The sequence below is a fragment of the Arachis hypogaea genome, chromosome 13 (assembly GCF_003086295.3).
Source record: "Arachis hypogaea cultivar Tifrunner chromosome 13, arahy.Tifrunner.gnm2.J5K5, whole genome shotgun sequence".
Taxonomy (NCBI): domain Eukaryota; kingdom Viridiplantae; phylum Streptophyta; class Magnoliopsida; order Fabales; family Fabaceae; genus Arachis; species Arachis hypogaea.
The window spans coordinates 44,255,984-44,272,308 of NC_092048.1; the positions used below are offsets into that span (position 1 = coordinate 44,255,984).

The 16,325-nt window shown below is 31.7% G+C and overlaps 1 protein-coding gene across 2 annotated transcripts; it reads right to left on the bottom strand.

Moving 5' to 3' along the window:
• Positions 1 to 140: 140 nt before the first annotated feature.
• Positions 141 to 5,156, bottom strand: LOC112738250 (palmitoyl-acyl carrier protein thioesterase, chloroplastic). Of its 2 annotated transcripts, XM_072211864.1 has the most exons (8): positions 4,790 to 5,156; positions 4,321 to 4,354; positions 2,992 to 3,488; positions 2,710 to 2,843; positions 1,988 to 2,101; positions 1,594 to 1,765; positions 1,376 to 1,444; positions 141 to 749 (listed from the first exon to the last, which is right to left on the bottom strand). In XM_072211864.1, the coding sequence occupies exons 3-8, from the start codon at positions 3,472 to 3,474 to the stop codon at positions 480 to 482; spliced, it is 1,242 nt and encodes a 413-aa protein (XP_072067965.1). In that variant the 5' UTR covers positions 3,475 to 3,488; positions 4,321 to 4,354; positions 4,790 to 5,156; the 3' UTR covers positions 141 to 479. The 2 variants fall into 2 exon arrangements, with proteins under 2 accessions (XP_072067965.1, XP_025644390.1); XM_025788605.2 differs by lacking the exon at positions 4,321 to 4,354.
• Between the last annotated feature and the right edge of the window lie 11,169 nt (positions 5,157 to 16,325).

Below are 16,325 nucleotides of genomic sequence, written 5' to 3' on the forward strand. Positions count from 1 at the left end.
ACGTGAGACACCGGCGTACAAGCTGGAGCAGTATAAAAGTTTCATCATACGAGCAATTTCATTCTTGCCTACAGGATATACATGCAAACAATAATTGTGCTTTCTGTTCACAAGAAAAATTGCATCTTTCCAACAAGGGGTAGAGAAAAGAATAATCATAATAATAATATACATGCCTAGCCATTTTGATGAAGCAATTAAATATTGAAGACAGCCTAGCAGTAGCCCAACCATTAATGTAATGAGATATGGAGCGGAGAGAGATAAGAGATCGAGAGAAGAGGGGGTAGTGCAGGAGCTAATTACAATGAGAATGAGATTTACTTCTACTTTCCCCACCTTACCACCAAAAGTAACACAAATTAGAAGGTATGCATATATAAAGACATCTAGATCGGACAAACACAAGCAAGACTCTCCAGGGGCCACAACTCGGCAAAGAAACCGATGCAACTCCGGCTACTAACCATTCCGAAATCTTAGATGCTTTCGGCTGGAACCTGATTCACAATGTCAAAGTTGCTCACAGGTTTGGGCCTCCACTCAGTCCTACCCCTCACAATTTCAGCACCATCTTCAAGTCGAAGCAAATGCTTGCACTCGAGTTGCCCCCTGTGAGCAAGATTGCCAACATCGGCAGCAGACACAGCAGTGAGGGACTGCAGCACACTGTCCCTACCACACTCCCTCCTATACTCCAAAGTCATTGCAGACAGCTCATGACTCTCCAAGATTGGCTGCGGAGCACTCTGCAGCAAACAAAGTAAAATGGTTACGTTAAGAAACTTGCAATCCAGTGCATAACAAATAACAAAATTAAACATATCAATCTTGTTATCACCAAAGAAAAATCCACAAGCACTATAATAAGAGAATCCCAAGTGATTTACAGATGATCAGATATCACACCCTGATCTTCAGTTCTTTATGATACTGCCCAGCATCGATTACAATTCAATCATACAACATTTTAATTTCAAGCCACTACACGGTGTCCCTCACTGGCTCCAAATCTGTACCAACGAAATAAAGTGACTTAAACTTCCTAAACTTGCAAAAAGTAATGATACTTGACCTAATTTCCCTGACAAAAGTACCCATCCTTACTACATAGAAAGTTGATTATACACTTCACAGACACAACACACTGAACGGTGGGGTCCTTCTGTGAAGGAAATTGGGCGTCTTGAATATCACTACTCATCCTGCAAAGGGCCTTATTCTCGTCAGAGAAAGAGACCCACTCAAAAGGTTCCTCCCAGAAAATGATTTGGCCATCCACATTTACAATATTAGTAAGACTCTACACGAAATGCGCGCAGTAAAGAAAGAGAGAAAGAAAACAGGAACGAGAGATGAAACAAGAACAGGATACCTCCAGAATCCAGCCAATGTACTTCACATTGTTAACATGCTGATTGACATCTAGATCATTCCATCTAGGCTGAAACACAGATACAGTATGTAACTATTTGTGAAACAGCAGCTGAGGTAATTTGAGAAAGTGAAAGTAATGATATAAAACAACAAAAGATGTTTTTTTCCGTGTGGGAGGGTGGGTGGGGAAGGGAAACAAAAAAAGAGTTGACATACACTAAGACCCGTGCGAATGTAATCAGCGGTATTGTCATCAAGTTTAGACAGTTTTCTGTTATCCTCTTCCAGAATTGGAGCGGAATTCACAAAATAAGATGCTATCTCCGCTCTGACTTCTTCTGGAATTTTAGATAGCCTCCTTGTTAGTTTATTCATCATGACCCAAACACTGTAGATCATCAAAACCAGAACAACTGATCAGAAAATGCTTACACATTATCACTTACAAGCTCCAAGGTCATGCGTGCGAACAAGATGAAGTCTTAAACTAAGATACAAATCAACCACAGAATTTCAAATGCAAAAGTGGTTCACACTCAGGAACATTTTTATCAAAACATGTCTGGCATCAGCAGCAGTAAGGGGGAGAAAAATTCCCGAAAATAATCACCTGGAGGCTCTCGTCAATATTTCACCAGTTTTGCAGTCACGCAGAAGCCAATCACGACGCATGCCATTCTTCCCAGATGCAGATACCCAAGTATCTACTTGAACAACATCACCCCTGAATCAGATAGAAAGGTCCACTCAATTTCAGATTATTGTACTCAGAACATTTGTAATGATCCTAATTAATTAATCAATCATGCTATGTGTATTGAAAAAATCAAGGCACCAATCTTATCAACCACTGGGTATAGAAATATGTATAAAATTATTATACAACTGTAAACAAATTTGATTATTCGTCACAGGTTTGATTATTCTGGTGGCAAATTATTTAGTTGAAAAAAAACCTGTGAATCAATATGTACAAATATACACAAATACATAGTAGCTGATTCGGTAGATGATTTTTAGTGAATATGCAGCATTTTTGTTAATTGATCTACTTAACTTCAATCCATGTCCACAAGGGAAATCAATTTAAACTTCAAACATATAGTCCTCAAACAGAATAGATAATATACAACTAGTAAATCAAAAAAGATGCAAAGAACACGGAATAACTTCTTTCAAAAGTCCACACCTTTTTTCAACATTTTAACATGATTGAAACCATCTTAAGTCATCAAACTTAATCTTTGATTAGTGCTATTTCACATCTTAACCAGATCAACATAGATACCCTCAAAAATCAGATATATTAAGGGTGCATATAGGGTGTCTTACCATGTAGGATAACGATCAACCACAACCTGCATCCGTGTGACTACCCATATCAAGTTCTTTTTGCACATTTCTGGTGTGGAACCAAAGCCATCACCAAGAAGTCCAGCAGTCTTGACATGATTAAGTGCAGTTTCCTGTCATTAAACAAATAGTTAGCATAACCTTGTGTGAAAAATACTGTAAATTTCAAATTTGTGCAGTGAGCAAATTAAAATCCCTATCTATATATCATGTTTGTCACCAAAGATTAAATGAAAAGTTATTTGTATGAAATGACCATACCTGCAGATGGTTCATTACTGTCTCTATAGATGCTGTTCGATCAGCACCAATTTCATATGATCTAATAGAAAAGTTTTGACGGAACACTAGACCATCTTGAACAATTCTTCCTATTCCAAAGGGATCAATAAGCATGTCAGATCGCCTTGGTTTCCAATCAAGCATCATCCACTGCTTTTCTGCTGCCAAGAAAATTGTAGTTATAGCAGCAAGAAGCATGCTCCAATCAGGTAACTGGTTAATAAAAGTCCTGGGGGGAGGGGAAGGCAAATCATCATCATGCTTCAAGCTTTCTACTGTGCTTCCATTAATCTTAGGTGGAGCTTGGGCATGAGCTTTAACTTGCAAGCCACCAGAAGATGCATGTTTAGATTTGAGCCCTTGAAGTTTAACAGAGCCACCAACAAGTTTGTTGCCATCTGCACCTGCATCTGGTGAGGGTGAAGGAACAGGGAAAATGGAAGCAGTAGCAGCAGTTGCCATAATGAATTCTACAGCTGCATGCAAAGTTGAGGCAAGTTAAAAATAAAATAATAAATTATAAAAAGCAAAGAGGGAAAAACTGAGTGGAGAAAAAGAGAAGAAATGGAGACTCCTATTTAAATTGGATCAACAGAAAACAGAGTGTTAACTCCAGACTCATGGAGGAAGAAATTTCTTCCTAAATAGAGTCCCGTATAATTATACAAACGTTTAATGCATTGTCGAGGAATAAAAACTTTTCCTCCAAAGGGATTTTTTCAGAAGATATCACGAGATTAATATCATACACACTAAAGGGTAAATGAGCGATGGAAAATACTACGACCTGTTAAAAGCAAAATTGTTTGTCGTAATATTAAAAGAACACGACAGTGATAAAAAAATATTCTGCCCAAACTAAACAATTTAAGAACAGAAAACAGGTCCAAAGAACTCTTTGCATTTTTCTTTTTCCATTTTTAACCTTCCTCTAATTGCTATATTTTATCTCATTTTCAATTACCGGTTAAGAAATTCAACCTGCACATTTAACCAGCTCATATTCAAGAGCTCGCAAAGAATTCATGTTCATTCCTCTCAAGTTAGTAACAGACAGAAGAAGTTCTTCGTTTTTCTTCTTTTGGAAAAAAATGAAAAATGAAAAAACATAAAGCCAAATTCAAATAACCAATTGCATGAAACAAAGCTACAGAATCCATCTATTAAACTTCAACGACAAAATGGCACGTTTATGTTCATCAACCGAGATTCCTCATTAAGAATCCAGAAAAACGAAGACATCACGAAATTATTCACACAGTATACTAACCAATAAAAAAAATCACACAAACGATAATAAACTCAAACCGTTGGGGAGTTCGACGCAGATCTGGCTTTGAATCTAGAGAACACCGCAAACCGAGAAGATTAAAAAACTAAGCCAAAACCGAAAGCAGCAAAAGAGAAAATCAAAGACATTACAATCGACAGCTAAAATCACATCCCTAACGGATCGAAACGCACAAAAAAAGCAATGCATCCAGCTCTCATTAATTTTATTTTTCTTCTTAAACGAAAAAAAAAAAGAAGCGAAATAACCAGAAATGCAGAAATCGTGAGTGTTCTAGTTCGTGTGTGTTCATTTCATGAGCTCGATCTTTCACAGTTAATGAAAACGAGAATCAAATCAGGAGAAGAAAGAAAAAGAGAAGAAAAACAAAAGGAAAGATAGAAGTGTGAAGAATAGAGCGAGTGCAGTTTCTCGGGAAACGAGACGAAACGTGTGGCGTGCAGATCAGAAGAGAAAGTGTGCGAACACATGAAGAGATTGCCGTACCTGAGTATAGCCGTCAGAGAGACACACGAGAAGAGGAACAGTAGAAGAAGAGGAAGAAGAGTAAGCAGAAGACGACGACGAGGGAAAGAGAAACTGAGAAAGCGAAGAGTAGCGCAAAGCCGCTCAACAAACGAGAACAACAAACAAAAGCAAAAGGCTGGAATAAAACAAGGGCTATTCCGTCATTTCGAAGCCCCTTTTCCTTTGCTGAGTTGTTATTCACAATTTTTTTAAATTAAAATCGAGGTTTCGTTTACACGAAAAGAAGATAAATAAATAACATAACAGTTAATAATCATCAACTAAGTACAATTTATATGCATGAACCATAGACAAATGTAATGTGAATTTTGATTATTTTGTGGTTGGGGAAATTGTATGGTGGACAGGTTATATATACTGCTAACGTGTAACGTGCCCCTCGCGCCTCCACTTTAAAGTTTCCAGCATTAGTGTTCTTATGTTTACCATATTGCCCCTAAGATTAGTATTTTAATAAGAGTAGTACAATCAAAATTGAAATGTAATATTATACTAAATAATTTATTTTATTTATGCTTTTCTTCGTTTAAACTATACTATTAAATTAGGAATAAGAGGTGAAATTAGTTCCTAAAAAATTATTCGTTTTTTAAATTAATTTTTTTTTTAAATATTTAATTAAATTTATTTTTTAAAAATTTTAAATTAATTATATTAGTCTTCTGTCACTTTGTTTATTGATGGTGTCAAAATTTAATAATATAACCACTTAAGTGACATTCCAACATACACATAGAAATTTTAATTGATTATATATTAACATGATTAGTTTATGAAATTAGATAAAATCAATCCTAAAATTTTATCTAATTTCATAAATTTATTATGTTAATATTCAATTAAGACTCCTAAGTGTGTGTTGGAGTGTCACTAATGTTTTATATTAGCAAATTTTAACATCATTAACAAATAAAGTAATAGAATGACTAACATGACTAATTTAAAATTTTTAAGAAACGAATTTGATTAAAAAAAATTTCGGAGACTAATTTAAAGAATTAGTAATTTTTTAGAGACTAATTTGACCATTTACTTATTAAATCATATTATATGTGTTAATTTTAATAACTTTTTAGTCACTTAAACTAATATTATTTTTTATATTTTAAATTCTTTAATAATTATATAATTCATATCAAATTACTTTTTCATTGAATATTCATTTAAACCAATTTGCAAATACCCATATTTAAAACCATTTTTTTGCCATATCTAGTAACACTTTAAAAATCAATAAGATTATACCTCTTCTTTAGGATGGGTACCTTGTTAAAATTTTAATTAGTTATATAAGAGCACAGTACTATTTATATTATTATATAATATATATTAGTAAATAAAATGTGTCTATTAATCCGATGAAATAGAAGTAATATGATGTTATCTTACTAATAGGTGCTTTAACACAATTAAGAAAATTATCCCATATTTAGTTCTTGAAATTTAAGAAGCATTGAACGTGTAACCAACACTTGTCTTTCTGGTCAAGACGTTATGTGGACCTTTGGTCTCCAAAATGAAGACTAATTTTTCTTCTTAGAAAAGAGGACTTGGTATAAACCTCAACGTGATGAGGGTAAATTCAGTACTAAAACATGAGGATTAGCCGCATTTACCGATTTGTTTTTTGTTTTCTTATTTATTTCTTATTTTTAATTGGAGTGTTTATGAATTGGAGTTTCGGGGTAGAGGAGAGAAAGAATAAATGGTTTTAAAGGTGAAATAGAATTTATTTTATTTTTAAAATCCCGCTCATTGTTTTGCTTTTCTTTACTTTCTTTTTTAGGTGAACTATTTTCTTCACTTTTGTTCCCCTATGATTTTACCTTTTTGGTTAGGCATGCAGCAACCTCATCTAAGACTTCAAAGAAACCTATTTTATAATGCAACCTACATGTTTCCATTGAAATCATAGTGCGATGGGACAAAAAGCATGCAAAGCATAGCAATCTGTTTTGTCTATTACATATATAATATAGAAAAAGTTTAGGGGACCACAAACTTTGTTAAATTCTGATCATAACTAGCAAAGAAAAATGAGTCATTAGATGAAATTTCATATCAATCTCACACCATTAAAACTATCATTAACGGTTATTTGATGGTTACAAATCACAAAAGTTGTTGGCCCCTAACATTTCTCTATAATATATAATATAAGAAGAATTTCAGATAAAAAATATATTTCAATAATTTTAATAATTAATCTGAATTATATATATTATAATTAAAATTAATAGCTAAAACTATTAAAATATTAGTATATTTATAATATTTCAAAAACAATTTATAATATATAGTATGCAATAAAGATAAAGAGATTTAGTGTATATTATTTTTAAAATATTCTTTATTACGAGTATATATATATATACTGTATTTTTTTAAGATGTCTTTATTTTAGTATTTTTTATAACATGTGTAACAACACATTTAGAAAGCCGCTAAGAAAGGGTATTACCTCCTCCAACTTATAACAAGTAGGCCTGACAACATATATTCTATACTTATGATATTTAATTTGACTCTATTTGATTAGGTAGAGTTGTCAATATAATTTGTGGTGGATAGAATAAAGTGAAAGTAGGATTCTCATGAAAATCGGATAGAGTACAGATTGAACTTCGATTCTATCTGATAAAGTGAATGTTGAATTAAAATTTTTTTATTAAATATAAAACATTTTTAATTATCAAAAAAAATTATTAATTAATAATTTAATATTTTTTACATAAAAATTAATTTTATTTTAAATTATTATTAAATTATATAATAATATTACATTTTTTTGTAATTTACAAATAAGATAGAATACTTGCAAATTAAAAACAGATAGAATTATAATTAAAATATTCTCAAATTTACAAATAAAATAGAGTTAAATTTATATAAAAATTTTAACCTATTAATATAATAGAGTTAGTTCCAAATCCTATTTTACTCTATCTATTACCACGGCTAATAACAAGACGTTTTGTAGGGTTAAGGCTAGACTCTAGAAGATTGTATGAACTAGGAAAAAAAATTAGAGAAAAGGACACATAAGTCCCTAACTTTTTGTTCCGCGGACATTTTTGTTTCTGACCATTGAAAAATATTTTTAAGTTTTTGACCTTCAGAAAATTTGGACGGATCAGTCTCTGACATAGGCATTTGGATAGATCGGTCCTTAACGGAGGCATTTAAACGAAGGGACTAATCCGTTTAAATTTTGTGAAGATCAGAGACTTAAAAATATTTTTCAATGGTCAGAAACGAAAATGTCCGCGGGACAAAACACTAGGAACCTATTTGTGCTTTTCTCAAAAAATTATTAAAAGATATTAATCCGTTGGCTGGCTCCGTTGTGCAATTTTTCCCTCCCCTGTGGTCCCATTCAGATTAGGCATCATACGTGTAAAATTTTCCTCAAGAAGACCAATTTTCTCTTATTGTCAAACTGTGATACGAAAAGCAAAGTCGTTGTCTCTTTTTCTATCTTTAGGGTTGGACGAATCAAAAGTATGTTAATAAACCCGCATCTTGTTTCCATATTATTATTATTATTATGGAAAAGATAGACATCAAAATTTAAACGTCGTCTTCTCTTATTTCAACATTATTAGTATATCTATTATATATTTTTAATTTTACAATTAAAATATAGAAAAAGTATATAGAACTAAAAGATTATCAACCAAAAATTAAACAAAATCACATTAATTTATATTAATAATTAATTAATTTTAAATTTTTTAAATTTAAAATTTTAAAAATTTAAAATTGATTAATTAAATTTAATTAAAACGTATAAAAACTTTCATCTTCTCTTTCACATTAACCTACCCACCTTCAACAATAACATGTGTTGCAAGGTGCCGATTATCGTCTCGTCCAAACTTTTGCCGCAGAATCTGTGAAACTTACTGCCAGCGCTGCAACTGTGTGCCGTCGGACACCGCCGACAACCAAAAAGTGTGCCCTTGCTATGCTAGCTTGACCACCCACGGTGGCAAGCGCAAGTGCCCTTAATTCTAACCAATTACTTAATTAAATTCATGCATGTGTATATTGCTCGATCACCACGCTCTCAATAAACTCATGGAAGAATAATAATTGTTTACTCGTTTTTTTTTGTTCAATCCTTGTTGAATCAATAATCATTATTGTGCGAATTTGGTGGTTTCTTTTTCTTTTTATTTTGTTTATATATGTATTTTAATTTGCTGTAAAAAGGAGTCCTTGAACAATTATAGAAATATAAAAAAATATTTATTTAATATGAAAAAATATCCTAATACTTAAAAAAAATATCCAGTTATATTTTAGTAAAAATAATTAAATATTTATAAAATTTAAAAAAATAATAAAATTTTTAAACAAATAGAGACATTCACATTTGTAATACAAAAAGATTCGAAAAATATATAAAACAACATTCATTTAGTATGAAAAATAAACATTCAGAAGAAACATCCATATATATTAACTTGTAGAGATTTTGGATTTACCCAAAGGTATTTGGCTGATTTTTGGCTAATATCCTTTTGGTTCCCTAGCATTATTGTAAAATATATTACATATCACTTTTTTTTTTATTGTAATTAGAATTAAATCTGTTCCTCTAAAATTAAGATATTCTCCTCTCCTTCTTACTAATTTTACAACCAAAATGTGTCATATATCACTCTCTCATTAATCATTATAATTGAAATTAAATTTTTTCCCCAAAATTAAAGAATTCTTCCCTCCTCTTTACTAATTTTACAACCAAAATATGTCATATGTCACTCCCTCATTGCAATTGAAATCAAATCTTCCCTTCAAAATTAAAGAGTTCTCTCCTCTTCCTTCTTCATTTTTCTATTTCTCTCAATCCTTCAACCACTCTATCTATTTTATATATCATTATTAATATCAATGACTAATTACTAATTTGACAATCAAAATATACAGTATGACATTCTTTAATTGTATTAAAATTAAAATTGAAATATTAAAATTGAAATTGAAATATATCTATATTATGTATCATATATTACTATCTAATTTAATAATCAAATATGTCACATGACACTTTCTGATTAAAATTGAAAGAAAATATTTTTTTTCAAAATTAATAAATTCCTTTCCTAAATTATCTCATCTACCTCTCTTCATTTTTCTATTTCTCTCTACTGTTTTTACTCTATATATAATTTATATTTTATATTAATAATTTGACAAATCAAATATGTCATCTGATATTTTTTTACAATTAAAATAAAATTTTTCTTTCAAAATTAACAAACTCCCACTCTCATTCTTCATCTTTATCTTTCTCTCTCTTTTTTCTCATTCTCTATTTTTTCTATCTTTCTCTTTTACATAAAATAAAATTAACAAAATAATATAATTTAAATAAAAAATATTATTATTATTATTATTGTTGTTATTATATACATAGTTTTTTACTTTTTTATTTAGTTTTAAATTTTCACCGCTTATCTTTTTAATCTATATTTTTATTTCTCTTCTTTCAAATATTTATTACATATAATTTGGAGAGAATACTAATGTTATAATTAAAAGTTAGAATAAACATTCAATTATTTTAAAAACATTAATTTTGAGTTAATTTTATAACTATCAATATAATTTTTTATGCTAATATCTAATTATATTTTTATATACAGATAGAGAAAAAAATATTATTTTTAAATAGCAAGTATAAAAATTAATTATTTTTATTTGTGCAACAGATTTAATAGTTAACACCTAATTAAATATAAAAGTATACACGTTAAATTATTTTAGATTTTAAATAACGAATGTTAAAATTAATTATTAATAAAAAATTAGACTTTTTTATATAAAAATAATAACTAAAAATCTTATTATTTGATTTTTTATCTACTGATACATTGGTCTTCTTAACTAGAGATTTTTGTCAACCTACGAATTTTTTTTGTAAAAGTAGTTTGATTTTATAAATCTTTTGTACTATGTATAATCTATACTGTTAGAATAAAGTAGACTGTAATTTTAAAAAATTTATATTCTCGTAATGTTATTACGGATAAAAATACTAGTATTGAATAAAGGAATTATAATGAGATTATATATATTCAATTAATTTGTTAAAGTGGCTTAACTTATTAAATTTAGTCCATCATCAGTAGGAGCTGGAGTTAAACATGAAAGTTTTAATTTCTCAAAAAGAGAATACTATGGGACTTTTTTATTTTTGAGGAAACAAATATGTGAAATAACAGGATATATTGTTAACATCTAATAAGCACAACTATTAAATGCCGCATAAGTAATATCAACATGCATGTTATGCACCGGTATATATAGCACATGCTAAAAAATATCATAAATCATTGTCTAAATTAACATCAATATAGATTCTTCGGACCTTCATGGGTATCTCAAATTTTGCATATGCTATTATTAATAATAAATAACAGGATATAGTGGATACTTCTTCTCTATTCTGTATATCATGTCCATGTTCCTTTCGTACATATCAATGGTAAATAGCTATAAACGGGTCCCTCAACAAGTTAACATGCACTACTAAATCTACCAAATAAAACTAATCCGGTAGATTGCCACCGTCGGTCTTTTATGAGCACCATATACCAATTTTCGAGTAGACAATAACATTCTTTTAATTAAAAATAAGATAATATAAATGTGGATGCAACGTTTAGCTAGTTTATTTTGAAACAGGTCTTTTTTAATTTGCGCAAGATTTTTATAGTTATTTTCTGTTTTTTTTTTTTTTTTTTTTTTTTTTTTTTTTTTATGAATAACAAAAACAACTTCGGCTGTGCTACACCTGCGATACATAGCCGGTTTCAAACTCAAATAAAGAAGAAGAGTGTATGTTAGGCTTTCGACAGTCAATATAAAAATTTAGTCGAATTTTCATGATATGGATAAAAAATGTTATTGCGCTAAAGCTAGGTCGTTGCCCGAAAGCAACACACTGTATGGTTCGCGTACGATGTCAAATGAGTAAGAGTCGCTGCATCGGTGCCCGGGTGTAGTATTAAATGAACAAGGATTCTCGCATTTTCGTGAACAGGCGAGGGTAAATAAGCTAGCTCACAAAGAAAAAGGTAAAAATAAAAGTCGGAGCCATAGAAAGTTGAGATTTAGGACATGGAACATATAGGCACTCTAACAGAAAAATCCATGGAGGTGGTGGATAGTATGACAAGGAGGGAGATTAACATCATGTGTCTACAAGAAACAAAATGGGTTCACGCGAAGGCTAGGGAGTTGGATACCTTCGGGTTCAAACTTTGGTATATAGGAAATGTGAAGAATAGGAATAGGATAGGTATTATCGTGAATAAGTAATGGAAGAAGAACGTAGTGGATGTCAAGATGGTGAGTGATCGGATCATCTCTATCAAACTTGTGGTGGAAGGAGGTACTTTTCATGTGATTAGCACTTATGCACCGCAAGTGAGTTCAGACGAGCAACACAAGACATGATTTTAGGAGAATCTAGAGAGTTTGGTTCAAGACATACCTTTGGGAGATAAGATTTTCTTAGGAGGAGATTTAAATGGCTATGTTAGAAGAGAAGTGACTGGGTATGAAAGTATTCACGGAGGCCATAGTTTCGAGGTGGTTAATATCGAGGGTAAAACTATTTTGAACTTTTCCTCCTCCTTTGACCTTCTCATCGCAAATACATGTTTTAAAAAGAGAAACTAACATCTTATAACCTATAGGAGTAGCATGACAAGCTCTCAAATCGACTTCTTCTTGTTGAGGAGAATTGACCAGAAATTTTGCATTAATTATAAAAATTTTTCGGGAGAGAGTTTAACAACATAACTAGGATGCTTGTCATGAAATTTTGCATTGAGAAAAAGACATCATACAAAGAACCCAAGGACAAGGTGGTGGCGGATGAAAAGTGAGGAACAAAAAAGCTTCTTAAGACGGGTAGGAGAAGAGACAAAGTGGGAGGGAGATGGAAGCGCGGAGGAGATATGGAAGAAAATGGCAGAAGTTATTAGAACAACAACAAAAGAAAGTTTTAGTGAATCTAGAGGGATAGTGTAAGACCCGGAACTTTTGAAAAATCTTATTATGAATCAATCTCAATTCATTTATCCATTAAAGGCTTATTAATTTTAGAAATTACTTTATTAAAAGTAATTAAATCAAGTTTGGATAAACTGAGTTTGAATTAAAATGAAAATTTTTATCTAATTTTATAATTATTGGATACTTTTCTATATTTAAATTATAAAGTTTAGTAGTTGTAAAATAATAAAAAATTTATATGATTTGATTTAAATAATTGAGATTTTTGAATTTAATACTTTAATTTTTATGAATAAATAAAATTAATTATATTATCTCTAATTCTTGGATTAGGATATTTATTTAAAAATAATTTATAAATTGATGAATAAATAGTATTTTTTATATATAATTATTGTTGGATTAAAATTAGTTTTCAATTACTATATTATCCCTTATTTATTTGAAATTACTAACATACCCTTATTATGTTTTCTTAAATTAAAACCATAATTCCCAAAAATAACCCACACTAATCCTAACCCTAACACGCACAAATTCTCATCCATTCTTCTCTTCAGCAGTCATCATCCACCCTCTTCCCACACTCACCCACGGAAAACAGAAAAGAGAAAGAGAGGGAGAGCTTGAGTGGCACGAGGAAGAAGAAGAGAGAAAGGAAGGGGGACCGCGCCGCTGCCACTGTGCCAAGCCTTACTGCCGGAGCTCCACCGTTGCCAAGTCGCGCTGAACCAGAGAAAGGAGGAGCCCGCTGCTGACTACACTGGAAAACAAGCCAGAGGAACCAAACACGCGAGAGAGAGGGACATCGTCAAGCTGCGCTGCCGCCGTCGTCCATGGAGCCTGAGCTCGGTCGCCTCACTGAGCTTCAGCACCACCGTGGAGGAGAGTGGAGCAGTCACCGTCGTTGGAGAGAGAGAGAGAGAGAGAGAGAGAACACAGCAGAGGAGGGAGGAACCATTTGCTGCCATCGCTGACGATCCGTTGCCATGCCTGGACTTGTCGTCGCCGCTACCTGGAATCGTTGTGGTGGCTGCTGCCCCTGCCTGAAGGGGGAGGGTGCGCAAAACACGAATGGAGAGAAGAACTTGCCAGAGGAGGAGAAGACCGAGTTGCTGTGCCTCTGTCACCAAAAAACAGCGTTGTGGTCGCCGAGAAACTCTGCCGGAGTCGACCGTTGGAGCTGCGGTTACTCTGTTCTTGGTTTCTTCTTGGTACAGTAAATTGTTTGCTCTGAAAACTCTTTTAATCGCTGTTCTATTATTATGTTGTTGATGTTTTTGCGACGTTAATGTCTTAGAATTGAGCTACAGTTCTTGCGTGCTGTGTTTAGACTTTAGAGGCTGGGGATGGTTGGTATTGATGTCGCTGCTGCGAGATAAGAATAGAAATAGAGTTTGTCGCATATTTAAGTCGCGAACGAGGTAGGGGCATTTTCTTAAACTCATTTTACTTTCAAGAATTGTTATAAGTCGATAATAATATGAAAAATATATTTTATGATTACATGAGTCTTATGATTGAACTGAACTATTTTAGATGGATGTGATTATTTATTTGATTGATTTATTGAATTATTGAGGAGGTCGATTATTCTGATTTGTTGATTTAGTTTGTTGAGTTTGTCGTTGTTAGACTGATTTTCTTGAATTTCGTTTTTGGATTATGATAGAATGATTTAAGATATTGGAATTGGTTTTGTTTGATTTATCGGAAATGATTTTGAGAATTGAAAATGATTTGAGAAGAGTTTGAGAAATAGTTTGGTTGAGATTTGAGAAGGGTGGCAAAGTCCGAGTTTTAGGAGAGGTGTTGGCGGAATTTTTATGATAATTTTGGAAGTTTTATTTTAGTTAATTTGGATTGAAGAATTATTTTATTTGATTTTGATTATTAAGAAAAGAATGAATTATGTTTTGAATTTGAATTATTGAGAAAAGAATTATGTTGTGAGTTTTATTTATTAAGAAAAGAATTATGTTTCGAATTTGATTTATTTAAGAAAAGAATTTTGTTTTGAGTTCGATTTAATATGAAGAGACTTATGTTTTGAATTTGATTAAAGAATTATATTTGTAGAAGTTTTAGTGAATTTATAGTATTTGATTTTGATTGGTAAAGAGAGAATGATTTTTAGATCTTTGGGAAGTTATTAAACTTGAGAATGAAGTTGAAAATGTGTTTTAGGTAATTATTTCAAATTTGAGAGCTATGCTTTGGGAATTTCAAAATGAAATTTAAGAATGGATTATTGACGTTAATATGAGACTTTTGATTTGGTGAAAATGAGCTTTATAAAAGAGAAATGGACTTAACTTACTTTTTTAAAAAAGAGATTTATTTATTTAGTTAAAGATTCAAAAAGTTAATTAATTATTAATCTAAGAGTTTTGGGAATAGACAAGTTGAGATTGAAGATTCTTTCTTTTGCTAAGATAGACAAGTTGAGGTTGAGGATTCCCTCTATTAGTGCGGTGGACAAGATTGAGGTTGAGGATTCTCCTTTTTATTGATGTGGACAAGATTGAGGTTGAGGATTCCCTCTCTTGTCACATCGGGAAGTTGGATAGAAAGTTGAGAATTCCATTCGGTTCAAATCTATAATAATAATTCAATTTTTGGTCATGATTATGAGGAATTGTGATAAAAATGAGTTTAAAGACTTGCATTGATTTGAGTATGAATTGAGTTAGAATATGATTTTGATCCTTATTGTTTGTGAATATTATTAAAATTACTGGTAAGTCGCTTGTGCCTGGCAAGAATGGTTGGTTAATCCCGCTTGTTGAGGTTGTGGTGTCGGAGTAGGGACTAAGGTAGTCTCCCGCCTATGTTCAGATGTGGGGTCTGAAGTAGTCTCATGCTCGCATCCTTTCGTGTCACAATAGTGATCTCACTATCTCAGGCACTATATCCCTAAGAGAGAGCTAGGGCACTATAACCCAAGACGCATATTTATGTACGTGAAAGAAAGGCGATGTCTCGAGGGGATGTGTTGAGTTGGTAGTTGAACTGACAAGTGATATCACAGCCAATTAGGACAAACATTTATCAAATGCATCTATGTGATATTGTTTGGGTGTGCATATTGTATTTGGTTTGCCTATGTGAATATTTATGTTTAACTACTAATTGTCATATTTACTGTAATTGCTCTTGATTATGTTTGAACCTAATTACTTGTGTTTGTGGCTGATTGGTTGGATTGTGGTGAACTGGGTGTTAATTGAGTTGTTTGGGTCGTAGCTCGTGACTGATTATGTGATGGGTCGGAGGCTTTGATTGGTTGTGTTTGAGGTTTAGCAAAGTATAAAAAATCAAGCTGATTTAGCATAGACTTAATAAATCTATACTTGAAACAGGTTGGTCATTCATACAGTCTAAGTAATTTTTAAGACTTTTATAAGAAAATATAAATTTTGGATTTTGGATAAATAACTAAAATGATTTTTGAAAAGAA

Bases quoted from the DNA above. Each gene is read 5' to 3' on its own strand.
- LOC112738250 (XM_025788605.2), bottom strand. From the start codon at position 3,474: ATGGCAACTGCTGCTACTGCTTCCATTTTCCCTGTTCCTTCACCCTCA. The intron at 2,844-2,991 runs GTATGGTCATTT...GTTTAATGACAG, and splicing joins CAGTAATGAACCATCTGCAG to GAAACTGCACTTAATCATGT. The intron at 750-1,375 runs GTATCCTGTTCT...TGTTTGCTGCAG, and splicing joins ACATTGGCTGGATTCTGGAG to AGTGCTCCGCAGCCAATCTT.